The sequence below is a fragment of the Rousettus aegyptiacus genome, unplaced genomic scaffold (assembly GCF_014176215.1).
Source record: "Rousettus aegyptiacus isolate mRouAeg1 unplaced genomic scaffold, mRouAeg1.p scaffold_m13_p_7, whole genome shotgun sequence".
NCBI lineage: Eukaryota > Metazoa > Chordata > Mammalia > Chiroptera > Pteropodidae > Rousettus > Rousettus aegyptiacus.
Window position 1 is genome coordinate 26,475,350 of NW_023416310.1, and position 14,027 is coordinate 26,489,376.

The window sequence follows — 14,027 nt, forward strand, 5'->3', positions numbered from 1 at the left end:
AAATTAGTTGGTTTTAGGAAGAAGAAACTGGCTATTGGTAATTATTTTCCAGCTTTATTAAGATAAAATCGACGTATTGCATACATTTAAGGTATACTATGTTTTGATTTGATGTAACTTATATATTGCAAAATGATTATCACCGTAGCATTAGCTAACACCTCTATGGTGTAACATCATACCATTTCTTTTTTGTGGTGACAACATTTGAATTCAAGGCTTGGGAAACAAATTAAAACTTTGGCGTACAGAAGAATGTTGGAGTGAACTTTTTATACTTTGGATATGTTTGCAAAATATTGTCATCGTTATATAACATTAATTATCAGTGTAATGCTAAGTAAGACTCAAGTTTAATAAGGTCCCTTCCTTGTAGGTATTTCTGTCTAACCACATTGTCCAGTCAGAAGTTGAAAGATTAAGAGTAGACAACATCTTATGGGGTTGACACTTGAATTAAGGAGATGATTCAGTAAATAAAGAATAGTTCTTGAGTTTTGGGACAAATGAAAATGAACTTGAAATAATCAAAGTGAATCTTTACCACACTGTGTTTGTGGCAGTTATCTTATAATTAGCACTGATTCTTAATAAAGACAATGGTTATTGACATTATTCTTTCATGAGATGCCAGCTTTTAGAATTTCTTGACTAAAGATAATTGACTTTCATTTTTGTAAGTTAGAGGTATAGGATTAGTTTTACTGTTTTCCCGCCCTGATCCCATTTAAAAATGTTGTGGGGTACACTTTTTATTTCTTGGCTTTAGGAAATAAGGCTTTCAGGAAGACAAGTTTTGTGTCAGTGATAACTCTGAAAATCACTTTTAATTTTGAATGTGATTTTAACTTTTAAACATATATTTCACATCAATTGCCTCAATTTCTGCTTTTTAGAAATATTTAACTATGCAAAATATATGCACCCTTTCCCAACTCTTGTATCAGATTCAGATTTCATTTTAAATATTTATTTCATTCTGATTTGGGGGAGGGAGACACACCCGCACACATACACACAGAGGGGCGGGGGGGGGGGAGAGAAAATGAACATGAGATAATGTACTTATTAAAACTAGGCCATGAAACAATTGCACTTTTAGGAATTTATCCCAAGGAAATAATCAGAAATAGGTCACTGATGTTTCTACAGGATGTTCATTGCGTAATAGCTTACAACTGAGCATAATCTAAAAATCCAACATAAAGTGTTAGTTTAATAAATTGTGGTGCAAACATTCATTGGACTACCTGGCAGCCATTAAAATCATGTCACAGGAAGAATACTTAATGATGTGGGAAATTGTTTTTATTATGTTAAATGAAAAATAGAAATTGCAAAACAGTATAGACAATGTGCTCTCAGTTTTTTAATGACAGGTATATGAGCACAGCATAAAATTTGAAGGCTGTATATAAAATATTAACTGTGATTATCTCTGCATGACAAGATTATGAGCAGATTTTTCTTGAAGAAACCATGTATTGCTTTTATATGTAGGAAAAAGTTCTTGAGTTCTCCGCTATATCGCTGTCATTTTAATAGCATCACCTTGTATTTTCGACGTTCGATACCTTGTTCTTTTTCCTCTCTCGTCTCATGTGTAGTTTTCCATGTTAGCATAAATAACTATCTATACCTAGAATCTTGCATGTACAGACAAGATACAGAATGATTATGTTATGGTGATGAAAGTTTGATTTGTAGTTGGTAATTTAATTGCCTTAGTTTATGATTCTGTTGAGCACAATGCTTATTTAGCCAGTGATGACTGTAAATAATTTTTGCATTCTCACTAGTCACTCTATCAAAGAACTGGGTCTCTATGATAGAAGTAAAGTTTTTCTGAAAAGAGTAATATGGTTTACATGTATTCTCTTACTATATGTATTAGTTTGTTAGGGCTCCCAAAACAAAACACTGCAGACTAGATGGCTTAAATGACAAATTTATTTTCCCACAGTTTGGGGTCCAGAAGTCTGAGATGAAGTGTTGCAGGTTTGTTGCTTTCCTCCGAGGCCTCTCTCCTTGACTTGACAGGTGGCTCCCCTCTTGCTGCCTCTTCACATAGTTGTCCCTCTGTGCACGTGCCCTGTCGCCTGTGTGTCCTGATCTCCTTTTCTTATAAGAACTCAAGTCATACTGGAATAGGGCCCACCCTAAGTACCTCGTTTTAATTTACTTGCCTATTTGAAGACCCTATCTCCAAATACAGTCACATTCTGAGGTACTGGGGGCTTAGGTCTTCAACATACGAATTTTGAGGGAGACACAATTCAGTGCATAATACTATCTGTCATTTTTGATGTTTTAATAACAAAGTTAAAGTAGTATTGATGAAGTAAATTTTATTGTGAATTATTTTTAATGGTTATTATAAACTGATATAATACCTTAAATAATTACAGGTATAAGTTATATAGGGTAGAATGTTGAAATAGTCACACTAATATTTTACCACCCCTGGAAAAGTAACTCAAACTCTATGACCTCTTGACATTTGGGTCCATTTGTATATGGAGAATAGTATCTTTTATAAGTATTAATGAAATATCAGTAATCAAATATCTGAAGGGCTGTCAAATGAAGAGAAATTAGAATTAAAGTGAATGGAAGTAAAATTAGTAGGCAAAAGATAAAATATTTTGCCCTCTGACATTTAGAATTTCCTCTAGATGGAATGTGCAGCCCTGAAGGTTGGTTAGTTCTTTGTGACCGAAGTTCTGAATTTGTTGCGCTGTTAATGTATTGTTGCGGTTCTGGAGGTTGATTGTTTACTTTTCTTTTGAGATTCTCAAAGTATAAAGTTTTGTTTAGTTTAGTTTTGTTATCTTTAACAAGATTAATAATTAATCTCACCTTTATATAACTAAAACAACAATAAAATATTAGTACTTTATAATGTAAATGAATCATCAGGCAATGTCATTTCATTAACTATTGGGAGGACTATATTCTGTTGTATCTTTTCCTTCTCCCTCTAGTGGGAAGATATATTTTAAAAATATAACACGGAAGGGTTTATTAGTATTGGGTGTATCACAATGCAGTATCAGCTTTTTAAAAAATGAACAAATGTTAATATTTCAGAGTCATTGAAGAAAATGCTTTATTGCTTTCTAGGCACAATAGTGGATCTTTGAATATTGAAGATGTTCTTACCAGCTTTGACAATACAGGAAATGTTTGTAAGTTATATGACCACTCAATGGAAATGTTTTTAGTATTTTAAAAAGTGAATTTATAATCGCTGTTTTTTTCACTAATGTTTATTATTCTAATATGTGTGTGTGCATGCATATGTATATAATAGAACTCATTGTTTTTAGCTGCAAAATAAGCTTTACCTATTACCTGGAATAAGGCAGTTTTGCACTTGGTGTGTGTATGTGTCTCTGAGAGACAAAATGTAGGTCAGAAGGAACACTGGATTGTCTAGTACTATCCCTTTTGTTTCTTGTTTCTATTTTGACCTTCTCAGTTATCCCAGCAGAGGGGCTGTCGATTCTTTGCTGTGTTGGGGGTGCTTCTCTCTTTCACTACAGGATAAACCCAGAACATGTTTTCCTTGCTGCTAATATATTTTAATACCAGAATGTTTTTGTTTCATAGAATATTATAATATTGTCGAATATATGGTCTTTTTATGTAAACGTCAGATTAAGTCATGATTTGTCCACTGAGAAAAGCATTTAAATAAATATGTGATATGATTCAGAAAATCAAACACAAGATTATCTTTATATCACTGAGTTAAACAGCATACTATGATAGAAGTTGTTACTGCTTTATGTGTTTTGCATAGGTTATTTCTCTTAAGATAATGAATTATCAGTGAAATAAGATGATTTCAAATACAAAAATTGTACTCACATACTATTTTTTCCAAAGGAAATTTCAGAACTGTAACTACTTATTGTCTGAGCTAAAATAACATACTTTGTCAACAGTTCTACTTTATCAAATGCTCTCTAATTTTAGGTCTGCATAGAATAATGTCCAGCAATACTCAGGCGATAATTTTGTTCTTATGCCCACATTGTGGCAAACTTCTGATTGTATATACAAAAATTATGTATTTTGTCACTAAGGAATTTATAAATATCCTAAAATTATTCTAAAATATTTAAAATAATGTAGATTTCTTTTTCATGGACAGTGATGTACTTTTTAGTTCCTACATGTTGGCACTTGATGAATTCTTTCTTATTTAGGTGTATCTTATAGTTTACAGAGGTTTAGGGCAAGAGATGCTAATGTTGGTGAGGGAACATTCTCCTTTAGTTCCGGGGGTAATGTAAAATATTATTAAGTCAGGTTTATGCATCTGTGATTTAGGAACATGGTTCTAGAATGTTAAATGTGGATTTTTGATTCATTAATGTAAAAATCAAGTATTGTTCCCTGTGCCTCAATATGAAATAAGGCCACTAGCTGGCAGCATTATATAAAATAAAAATACTTTCCTAAAGGTATGAGCTATTAATTTATATATGAGTAACTTAAACTTCTCTATAACATTTTTCCCCGTCTACTTGCCTCCTCAAAAATCCAAGTCGTTTATTGCATTGAAAAATGGGGAAATTGCATGTTAAAAGTATTTTTTCACTGTTATCTCTTATTTGGTAGAAAGGTTTGAATCTTTGTAGTAAGAATCGTGGTTCTGAAATTTATCTTGAGCAATTTGTATCATCTTCATGAGCCTCATTTCCCCCCCTCTCTTAGAAATAGATCTAATATATAGAAAGTATATGACATGTACTACATTCTCCTAGTTGACACTCAATCAATGGAAGCTATTATCACTGGCAATAGGTACCTCTAAAATGTCTTTCAGTTTTTTTTTAATAAGATAATATTAAGGATTATTCTGTTATTTTGAAATAAACTATTTTGATTGAACTAACAAGGCAGGAAAAATATGATTAAATTACTAAAATAGCATTTTCTTAAAATGTCATAAATGTGGCCTGAGAAACCAGAATATATTGTCAAGTGATAGAAGTGGTGACAAAAATAAGACCTATTAAAACATATCGTTTAGTGTGACTTTTATATTCTCTTTATTTTAAAAGAAAAATCTATAGCAATATTTCGCTTACTGATAAATTGGTAAAGTCCTGATATAATAAAGTAAATATTGATTAAAACTTTTATATAATCTTTGCCAAAGCTTAAAGTGATCAAGGATTGAAAAAGTGATTTTTCATTTGAATGCCTGAAATGTTTGATTTCACACAAGTAATATTAGTTTCAGTTTGTGATTAGAAAAACCAGCAGAGGGCGCCACACCATAATTCTGTCTCACAGCTCAAAATAATTGGAATAAATAACTTGAAATAACTGAGTTTTCATCATGTAAACATATAAAGATGTATGTTTAAACATTTACATCTGATTTAATTTGATGTATTTAATGCATTCAGCAACTTATTAACATGAAAAATATTTTTTCCTGACAGATTTTGAGTTATATTTTAATTTTAAATATCAGTTTAATTTTTATACTTCTAGCCTTAAATAAAAGAATATTTTTCATCTTGTTAATCTTGATAGAAAGTGAAAGTTCTATGCAAGAATATCAATTCCTACCATCACTGTGGTAGTACACTGACAGATATTTACAATGAGGAAAAAAGTTTCTAATATCGTGAAACTATATTTTAGGAATTAGTTTCATGGTTAATATTACTTCTTGATAATAGAATATTTTATAGTTACAAAAACCTGATATGTGTTTATGTAATGTATATATATAATGTATATGTACATACAAAAACATATATTCATGGTTTGTAAAATCATTAATCTCCATTTTAGTGTCTTATTTCCTGATATATTAGAAAAGGAAATATTCTTTATATTTACCTTTACTATTTAAAAGTGTCACGTGTTTTTAGATGACTGGTAAAGACTTAAATTTTTGTGATATTCTTTCACTGCTTGAAGAAATTATAGTGAATCTTACGCAATCATTTCTGCATGATTAACTGCTGTATAGAATATGACCGATCTTATTTTTATATATTTGTTATTCTAGAAAATAAATTATTTTTAAAGGTAAGTGCCTTTTTGCTTACCTCTAACTAGAGACAGGCATGCATATTCCATTCATTGGCTACTACTTGAGAACCTGCTTTCTTTTAAAACAGCAAAACTTAGCAAAACTAGGGAGAGGTTGTATCTATTATTGATTCATCATGCCTGGAGAGAAATGCCATCAAGCTACCCATGGAAAGGTATAGGATGATATCCTTCACCTAAGGAGAGGGGCTGGCTGCTTCTGTGTTTCATGTGACATGTCACTCAGGTATCCCGGGCCACTGCAGCAAATCTCTTTCTTCTATTTTTTTTTTCCTGTGGGCAGAGTGTCCTTTGCAGCCAGTCCTTGACCTCTCATCAAAGAAGCCCCATCATACTGTCTCTTCCAAAACCATTTTCTTTCTCCAAAGCTATCTCTTTCTTCTCCTGAAGTGATTTTTTTTTTTTTAAATGTGATTCTCTTTAGCATTTAGTTGATCCAAATTTGACTGTCATGGTATATGATACAACTACATATTTGGTATTTGTAGAATGTCATCAGTGCTTGGGGATATAATAGCTTCATTTGCACTTTTTAGCACATCATCCTTTATTTGGCAGCATGAGCAGCTGAGTTAATACTTTTCATATAGTTTATTGTATACAATATAAAATATAATGTGTATAAGCCTTTAAAAGATAGGAAATCATTAGTAATTATATATCATTGCAGTAACCTCATGTGAATCAGGATTTCTGGCTAACACTGCAGCTTAATTTTAGGAAGTGTGTTGATAAGATCCCTTCTGCCATTCTTTAAAAAAACATTTTTTTTCTTTTCCTCCCAACTAGGCTAATGATAGGGCTCTGTATGGTGGTTTGTGTCTCATGGTATCTTGGGGACATTTGTAGACCCTTCTGTCTATATACTCTTACATGTGACAATGTGTCCCCTCCCCGCAATGAATCCTAGGGTTGACCTGGATTTTTAATCCACACAACTACAGTCTCCTGCTTCTGGATCTTTCCTAGTGGAACCTGTTTTGTGATGTATCCAAAACTGGTCTCTTTTGGGTCAATTATTACTTAAGAAAATATTCTTCTTAAAATACAAAATATTTTTACTTTCTACCTGTATTTGGGAAAGCAAAGGTAACTGTGTCTTAGGAAACATAGTCCAAATTTATAATTTTTCTGTTTCATTGTTATTGTCTTATGTAGTTGGGGTCCGTAATATTGGTGGAATTATTCAAGCTTCAGGAATGTCAGCTTGAATTTAAAAAGTTTTTCTTCATTCAAACAAAGGTCTGTGTGTATATAATGCATGTATGTATACATATGTATGATATATATGTGTATTATATATAATATATATTACATATAATAACCCCACACACGTAGTAAGGTAATTTAATTTTAAAAATTAGAAATTTGGGTTTTTATGAATAATTGCTCTATTTTTAATTCAGTGGGGTCATAGAAGGATCACATAATATAAAATTCAGGTTTTAGTTCTACCAGTAACTAGCTGTGTCTTTGAGCAAATCCTAACTGTGTTATAAATGAATAAGAAACAATAACTACTTTGTAGTGTGACAAATATAATATTAGATAATATGAAAGCACTATGTAAGCTGTGAATAATTTGTATTACATTTTATTGTTAGTATTAATAGCATCTATATCATTTATTCTTCTTGAACCTTTTCACTATTTTCGATGTTGAAAAATAATACTAATTAAGAAATATTTTTCGTGTGTGTCATCCTGTTTTGATATTTGACATTTTTTATATGAAAACAGTGCAAAGTTACATAATTAAAAGTATGGTATTACTGCAGAAATACATATATAAATCAGTGTTTTCAGGAATGTCAGCTTGACTTTAAAAAGTTTTTCTTCATTCAAACAAAGGTCTGTGTGTATAGAAAGACATAAGTGTATGTGATTTATCATATGTTGAAGATGGAATTTCAGTGAGACATAAGGATGGATTCTCCCATATACAGTATTGAACCATCGACTAGGAGTTTAGAAAAAATAAAGCTGAATCTCTCCTTTCCACCATATATCAAAATAAATTTAAGGTGGCTTAAATATTTAATTAAAAAATCCCAACATGCCTAGATATCTCAGATGAGTTATTTTATATTGAAGTAAGGAATGTCCTTTTAAGTGTGACCTAAGCCCCATGAACTTAAAGATGAATAGGTTGACTAAATGAAGATTTAAAGAGCTTTAATAAAAAAGTACCAAAAAAGTTGAAAGACAATTGACAAACTGTTAATTATTATTTATGACATATAGGCAAAGATCTATTCTCTTTATTGCGTAAAGGGCTCCCACAAAGCAATAGCAAAAACAGACTGCAAATCTATAAAGCATGAAACATAGCCCAAAATTAGAAAAAGATTTTTCACAAAAGAAATACAAATGCTCTATAAACCCATCAAATGATTATTTTACTAGTAATGAGGTAACGGAATACAATTATACAGTAAGATATGTTTTTTGTCTATCATCTTGGCAAAGATGAGAGAAGATAAACAATAATCAGTGAATTGTAGGGAAAAGGGCATTCTCATCTACCATTGGCTTTAAAGATTGATTCTACTTTTCTAGAAGTGATTTGGCAATGTTTCATAATGTCAAGTATCCATATCATTTGACTAATAGTTCCTTTTCTAGAAAGTAACAATCAGAATGTAAAGCTATAATGTAAGTAAAGGGATTCCTTGTAGAACAATGAATAATTGAAAAAACATAAATCTTTAATTTTAGTCGGTTAATTATGGATAATAGAATAATATAGTGAAATAGAATAATATAGCTGTTTAAGGTCTTTAAAACATGTTAGGTTTAAAAAATCACTATAGGGGATACGATCTTATTTCTGTAAAATACATATACTCATTAAGTAGGTATGTATATGTATAGAACTGTGTTTTAATGTTCATAATATTTCTTGAGGGTATTAAAGGTATTGATGACTTTTTTTCTTCTTAATAGTTTTCAGTATTGCTTGATTTTTTATGGCATATATTAGTTTTATAACTGGAAAAAGCAATGTTATTTTTATTTTGAAAAAAGTAGACACTCTTTAAGTTCTAAATTGAGTATTAATTTCTTTGACTGAAAGCTGTGATAAAATCTCAAATTGTTTAGGACAGGACTGGGAAAAAAGGAGGAATAATTCATTTTACCAGCGAAAAAATATAAAGTATTTGTTTTTAAATAGTACTTTTCTCCAAGGAACTCACAGCATATTAGATGTTAATATAGTAGTGTCTCCATACACTTATGAGATTAGAAATCAGAGATCAGATCTTTCTAGTCCCATATTAGGCTGTGAGAGTACAAAGAGGTTAAAAACTTAGCCTGGCAGGATATTGATCTTGGGCATAGATAATTTATAATTCTGTTAACAAAATAAATTTTAAGGTTCAGTGCATTATGTGGGTAGTATGCATGGGCAATGGTTAGCAACCCTGAGACTATTGGAGGCCCCAATGCCAGGGGGGAGCTGGTGGTAGTATGCAGCTCTGACTCTGGACTTGGCTCTTAGCCCCTCTAGATGATCACAAAGTATATGTGTAGTCTTGTTAGAAAGACTTCTGGAGGGCAGGCCAGAAAAGGTTTTTAGAGGGTAGGTTAGTTCTCTAGATGGTAGTTTTCCCAGCCACGTATCTCCAACTGTCTGACTTCACAGTTCGATCGTTGTCAGGGCAGTTTTTTCTTCTTTCTTTTCCTAACCCAATATTGATTGAGTAAGCATGTCCCTAAACCTTAAACAATCCTACACATTTTTTTTTTAATATTTACCAGGGAAGAAACATTTAGACGACATCCCTTTTTAATTCACTTTAAAAATTTTTATTTGAAATAAAAAATTATGACATTGGAATGGCTCTCTTTGATAATAGAAAGTGCTGCAATTGTGAGAACTTACAGAAGTAAATGCTATAATACATTCTAGATTCATAGCATGTTTAATGCTTAATCAGTGCAATAATGTTAGAAGGTAGTTCATGTCTTTGTCATAAACCTGCTAGGTTTTCCTTCCTTTAAATATTTGAAAGGATGTTCCTATTTAGGTAACTACAAGTTTTAGCAAAAGATATGCCAAGCAAGTCTTTTTTCCCTTCTCTTTGAGCAAATACTGAGTAGTATTTCTTTCTCTTTTTAAGGAATAGCTACCATTTCTTTTGCACCTCTTACAGTATTTATGAGGAACTTTGTAAATATTATTACCATTTAATCTTCTTAACAACTTTACAAGGTAGCGCTAACTCGCTTAAAAATTAATATTTAGTAAGTGGTCAGGAATTTATAACTATTCCATTATATTTCTGGAAGGTAGCATTTTTCCAAAATGGCAAGAAATGAATTTAAAAATTCATGGTGGGAATCGAAACTAAAAGTGGTAACTTGGAGTGCTAGAAAATAACGTTGGCAAATGGAAAATAATTCTGTCCAGTGGATTGTGTCTCAGAGGAGACTGATTAAAGGTCACTGGAAAATGGGCTCTCTAGGGTTTCTGAAAGGTAGTTGACAATCTAATGGAGTGGGGATTCGGGGAGTGAGGATAGGGGCGAAAGAATACATTTTCTTGTAATAGTCTAAAACAAATGTGAATTTTGTTTTATTTCAGATTTTTCCCCTTTTTATGAAAAATGCTGGTTTTTTTTGCATGATAATAGTAATACTGATTTCCATTTTTACATAGTCCTTTCTCTCAAGCTTATGGCTATAGTGACATTTAAAAATTATTCATATGACTATAAATCACATGAAAACCTCAACTAAAAGAATATTCTTGTCCTCAGCAAAAGGGTTTGAATCGTGGTTAACCTTTCCACGGAGAATTATTATATGGACATTCACGTGGCCTACGTGTGTTGTATCACTCTATGAATGCTTGATGTGAACTAAATATTTGATGATTGAATGAATTCCGTGCTGTGTATATGTCATTTCCGTGTGTGCGTGTGTTCTCCCCTCTCATACTTCACGCTCCACTCCTAGCCCTGAATCTGAGTGTTTGTGTTGTATCCTGAGGAGGTGGGGACAATTCATGGAAAGAACGAAGAAAAGTTTCAGATCATTCTATCTGTGTATTTGAGTTGGAAAATATGGATGTATTATGTATATCGTAGATGCTCCACATGCTCACAATATGCTTGTTCTAGTATGCTGGATCAGACAGGGTCTTTGCTCCTGGTGGTAAATTCATGATTTGTCTGCAGCCTTTGCTATCCAGGTGGTTGGAGGCCAGACTTCGTGTCATTGCTCTTTCCCAAGAGTCCCTTAGTTTCCGACTAAACACTGTAATGAAACTCAGACTTAAAACTTGAATGAAGTATCATTTTTAATTATGTGATAGTCAAGGAAAGACAAAAGTATTTTGATTATTTCTGGACTTTGATTTTATTTTAATATTTGACAACTTAATTAGAATTTAGCAGGGATGTTGGACTGCCTTTATGTACAGTTGAGAAGTGGTATATATTTATGCAAACCACAACTTCTCTGCTTGTGCCTGTCTTCTGGATTCCTTTAAAGGAGAAATTAGAATAACAAGAAAAGAGAGGTTGATTCATATTGCCCTCTTTGATTTTTCTATCATAAGTCCTATAAATTTGTAGTTTGTATTGTACAATTTAGCACTCAATTTTCTACCAGATTGTATTAACTATTTGTTAATCTTTTTCTCCCAAGATAAAATTTAACCACCAAATTACAGGCACCATACCCTCTTCTGGTTCATTTCAGGGGGTGTTAGTCTAAAGTCCATGCAACAAAATTATTTTCAATTAACTTCAGTATTTTACTTCTCTTGGTTGAATGATATGAAAGCTACACAGTCTTTAGCAATTTTCTTTTCTTTTTACCCTCTGCCATCCAGTACCATCCCCCATTGCTGCTGGTTCTGCACCTTTTAAATACAAAACAATCAAACAAAAAATTGCAGAAAACAATTCTAACTCTTGTATCTTTCATAATACCACTCTCTTCTTCCTTTTTACCCCTTTTCTTTCTGATTCTGTATCACAGTACTGAGGAACCAGGCTGTCATAGCAGAATCCTCTTTGGAAGGTGTGAGCCTGGGGTGGGCAGAAGGCAATATACTGAAGCAGACCAGTTTCCTTTAGTTAGGGCGACTGCACAGCCTGGTTTGTCTGGTATGGTCTCACTTTTCACCTGTTTTTCTTAGCATAATTATCAACAGTGCCTTCTTTCACTCTCAAAAGTGTCTTTGCTTAGATGATAAATTATATGGCGATTTTAGAAGACAAGGAAAGAAAGAAAGATTGGAAGTTTATGTTAATTATTTATATCCAGTCATATCCCTTAACTCCACCAAAGTATCTTGTACAAGGTTTGGCTCACGTGGTATTCAATAAGTATGTATTGATTCATTTGAATTCTTAGTTACACTCAAACAAATCCATTCATTCTACACAAGTGTATTTGTATTTGATATAATATTCTGCATAACATCTAGGTCTCAGTTTTAGAGGACATATACCATAGGCCTCATAAATTAATAGAAACAATTCAGAACACAAACATGTTTTGATTAGCTAATGCAATCATTGGGAAAAAAAAAAATGGAATTACTGCCAAGATTTGAAAATGGGAAAATTCGCATAAAAACCTACATTTTCGCTTTCTCATGGAGAAAAACAGTGATCTAACATTCTGAGTATGAGCTCATTAGGTAATTGTTACTGGAGCTGAGCAGATTCTTCACTTTCTGCGCTTCCCACTGTACCAATGGACGTTTGAATTGGCAACCTCTGATACATATTACATCTTTGGAGGCATTTAAGGCATGTTTGTCTTTGTACTTTGTTTGTTTGCTTGTTTTAACACCTACAGCATCTGGTCTTCCTAGGTGGTCTCCCATTGAAGTACTAACCAGGCCTGACTCTGCTTAGCTTCCGAGATCAGATGAGATTGGACACGTTCAGGGTAGCATGGCCTTAGATTTGTATATTTTTTAGATTATCAGTTATTTTCTTAAGAAGAGTCAATTCTGATTAGTCATTTTGTTTATCAAAGGCAATTAGATAAAATATTTATAAATTCTTTTAGAGATGAGCCTTTTTAATTCAACAGTTTAATCCTTTGTTTTTGGGAAATATTTTTTTCCTATACTTTCTAAGAATGGCAGCAACATTTAACAAATATTTATATTGTTATCTTTAACAGAAAATAAGATGATACTATTCTAAATATTTTCAATTGTGAGTACCTTTATTCAAACATATTTTTGAAGCAATCGTTTTCATTAAAAATGTGAAATATAATATAAAATGAAATTGAAAGCTAGTGTAGAGCTAGAAGAGAAATTTTATATATTTGTGAACATGTGTGTGTTTGTACATGTATATGTATATATGTGTATATGTGTTTATATATGTATATATAAAATACATAGTTAACTTTATCTTCATTTGCCTCTTTTTTTATTTTTAAATTAGAAAAGAAAGAGCATTCTCAACAAGCGTTTATTAAGTACCTATTATGTGCTCTCCTGCATTTTCAATCTGCAAATGACTGTTCAACTTTGAACTACTACAAAGGAATAAAACATTCTTTCTACATTTGTTGGAGAAACTGCTGTGTTTTAAAATTTAGATGCAGTGTCTTATGCATCCAAGTACTTAGATGATCTCTGTGAACTGTCTTAAATCTTACCAGCAAACATAGAAAAAATAATTTAAAATAGCTGTATTGCTTCATCAATCAATGAAGAATTCATTCTGATAACAAATTTTGGAATATAGGCAAGAAAATTGCTTGACTTACTCTAACTACATTAAAATTAAATTTAAAGGCACAAACATGTAATCTCATGTATTTTTAAAGCTTTATTTGTGTATTTTTAAGGCTTAAGATGTTTTCATTTAAAATTTTTCATATGAAGGCCATTAATTTCATGTTTGTGAAGTCTTCTGATACCTCTGACCTGTTCTAGTCAGATCTGTAGGCCTGATACA

At 31.9% G+C, this 14,027-nt stretch overlaps 1 protein-coding gene and 1 pseudogene across 2 annotated transcripts in view; one reads left to right on the forward strand and one right to left on the reverse strand.

The window, feature by feature from the left end:
- The window catches only part of CAMKMT (calmodulin-lysine N-methyltransferase), a 326,415-nt gene that overhangs the window by 16,378 nt on the left and 296,010 nt on the right, over positions 1–14,027 (forward strand). For both annotated transcript variants that reach the window (XM_016142219.2, XM_016142220.2), the window contains exon 3: positions 3,124–3,188. In XM_016142219.2, the coding sequence (XP_015997705.1) occupies positions 3,124–3,188 (65 nt within the window). The remainder of the gene's footprint in view (positions 1–3,123; positions 3,189–14,027) is intronic.
- LOC118606222 lies at positions 12,895–13,013 on the reverse strand (annotated as a pseudogene).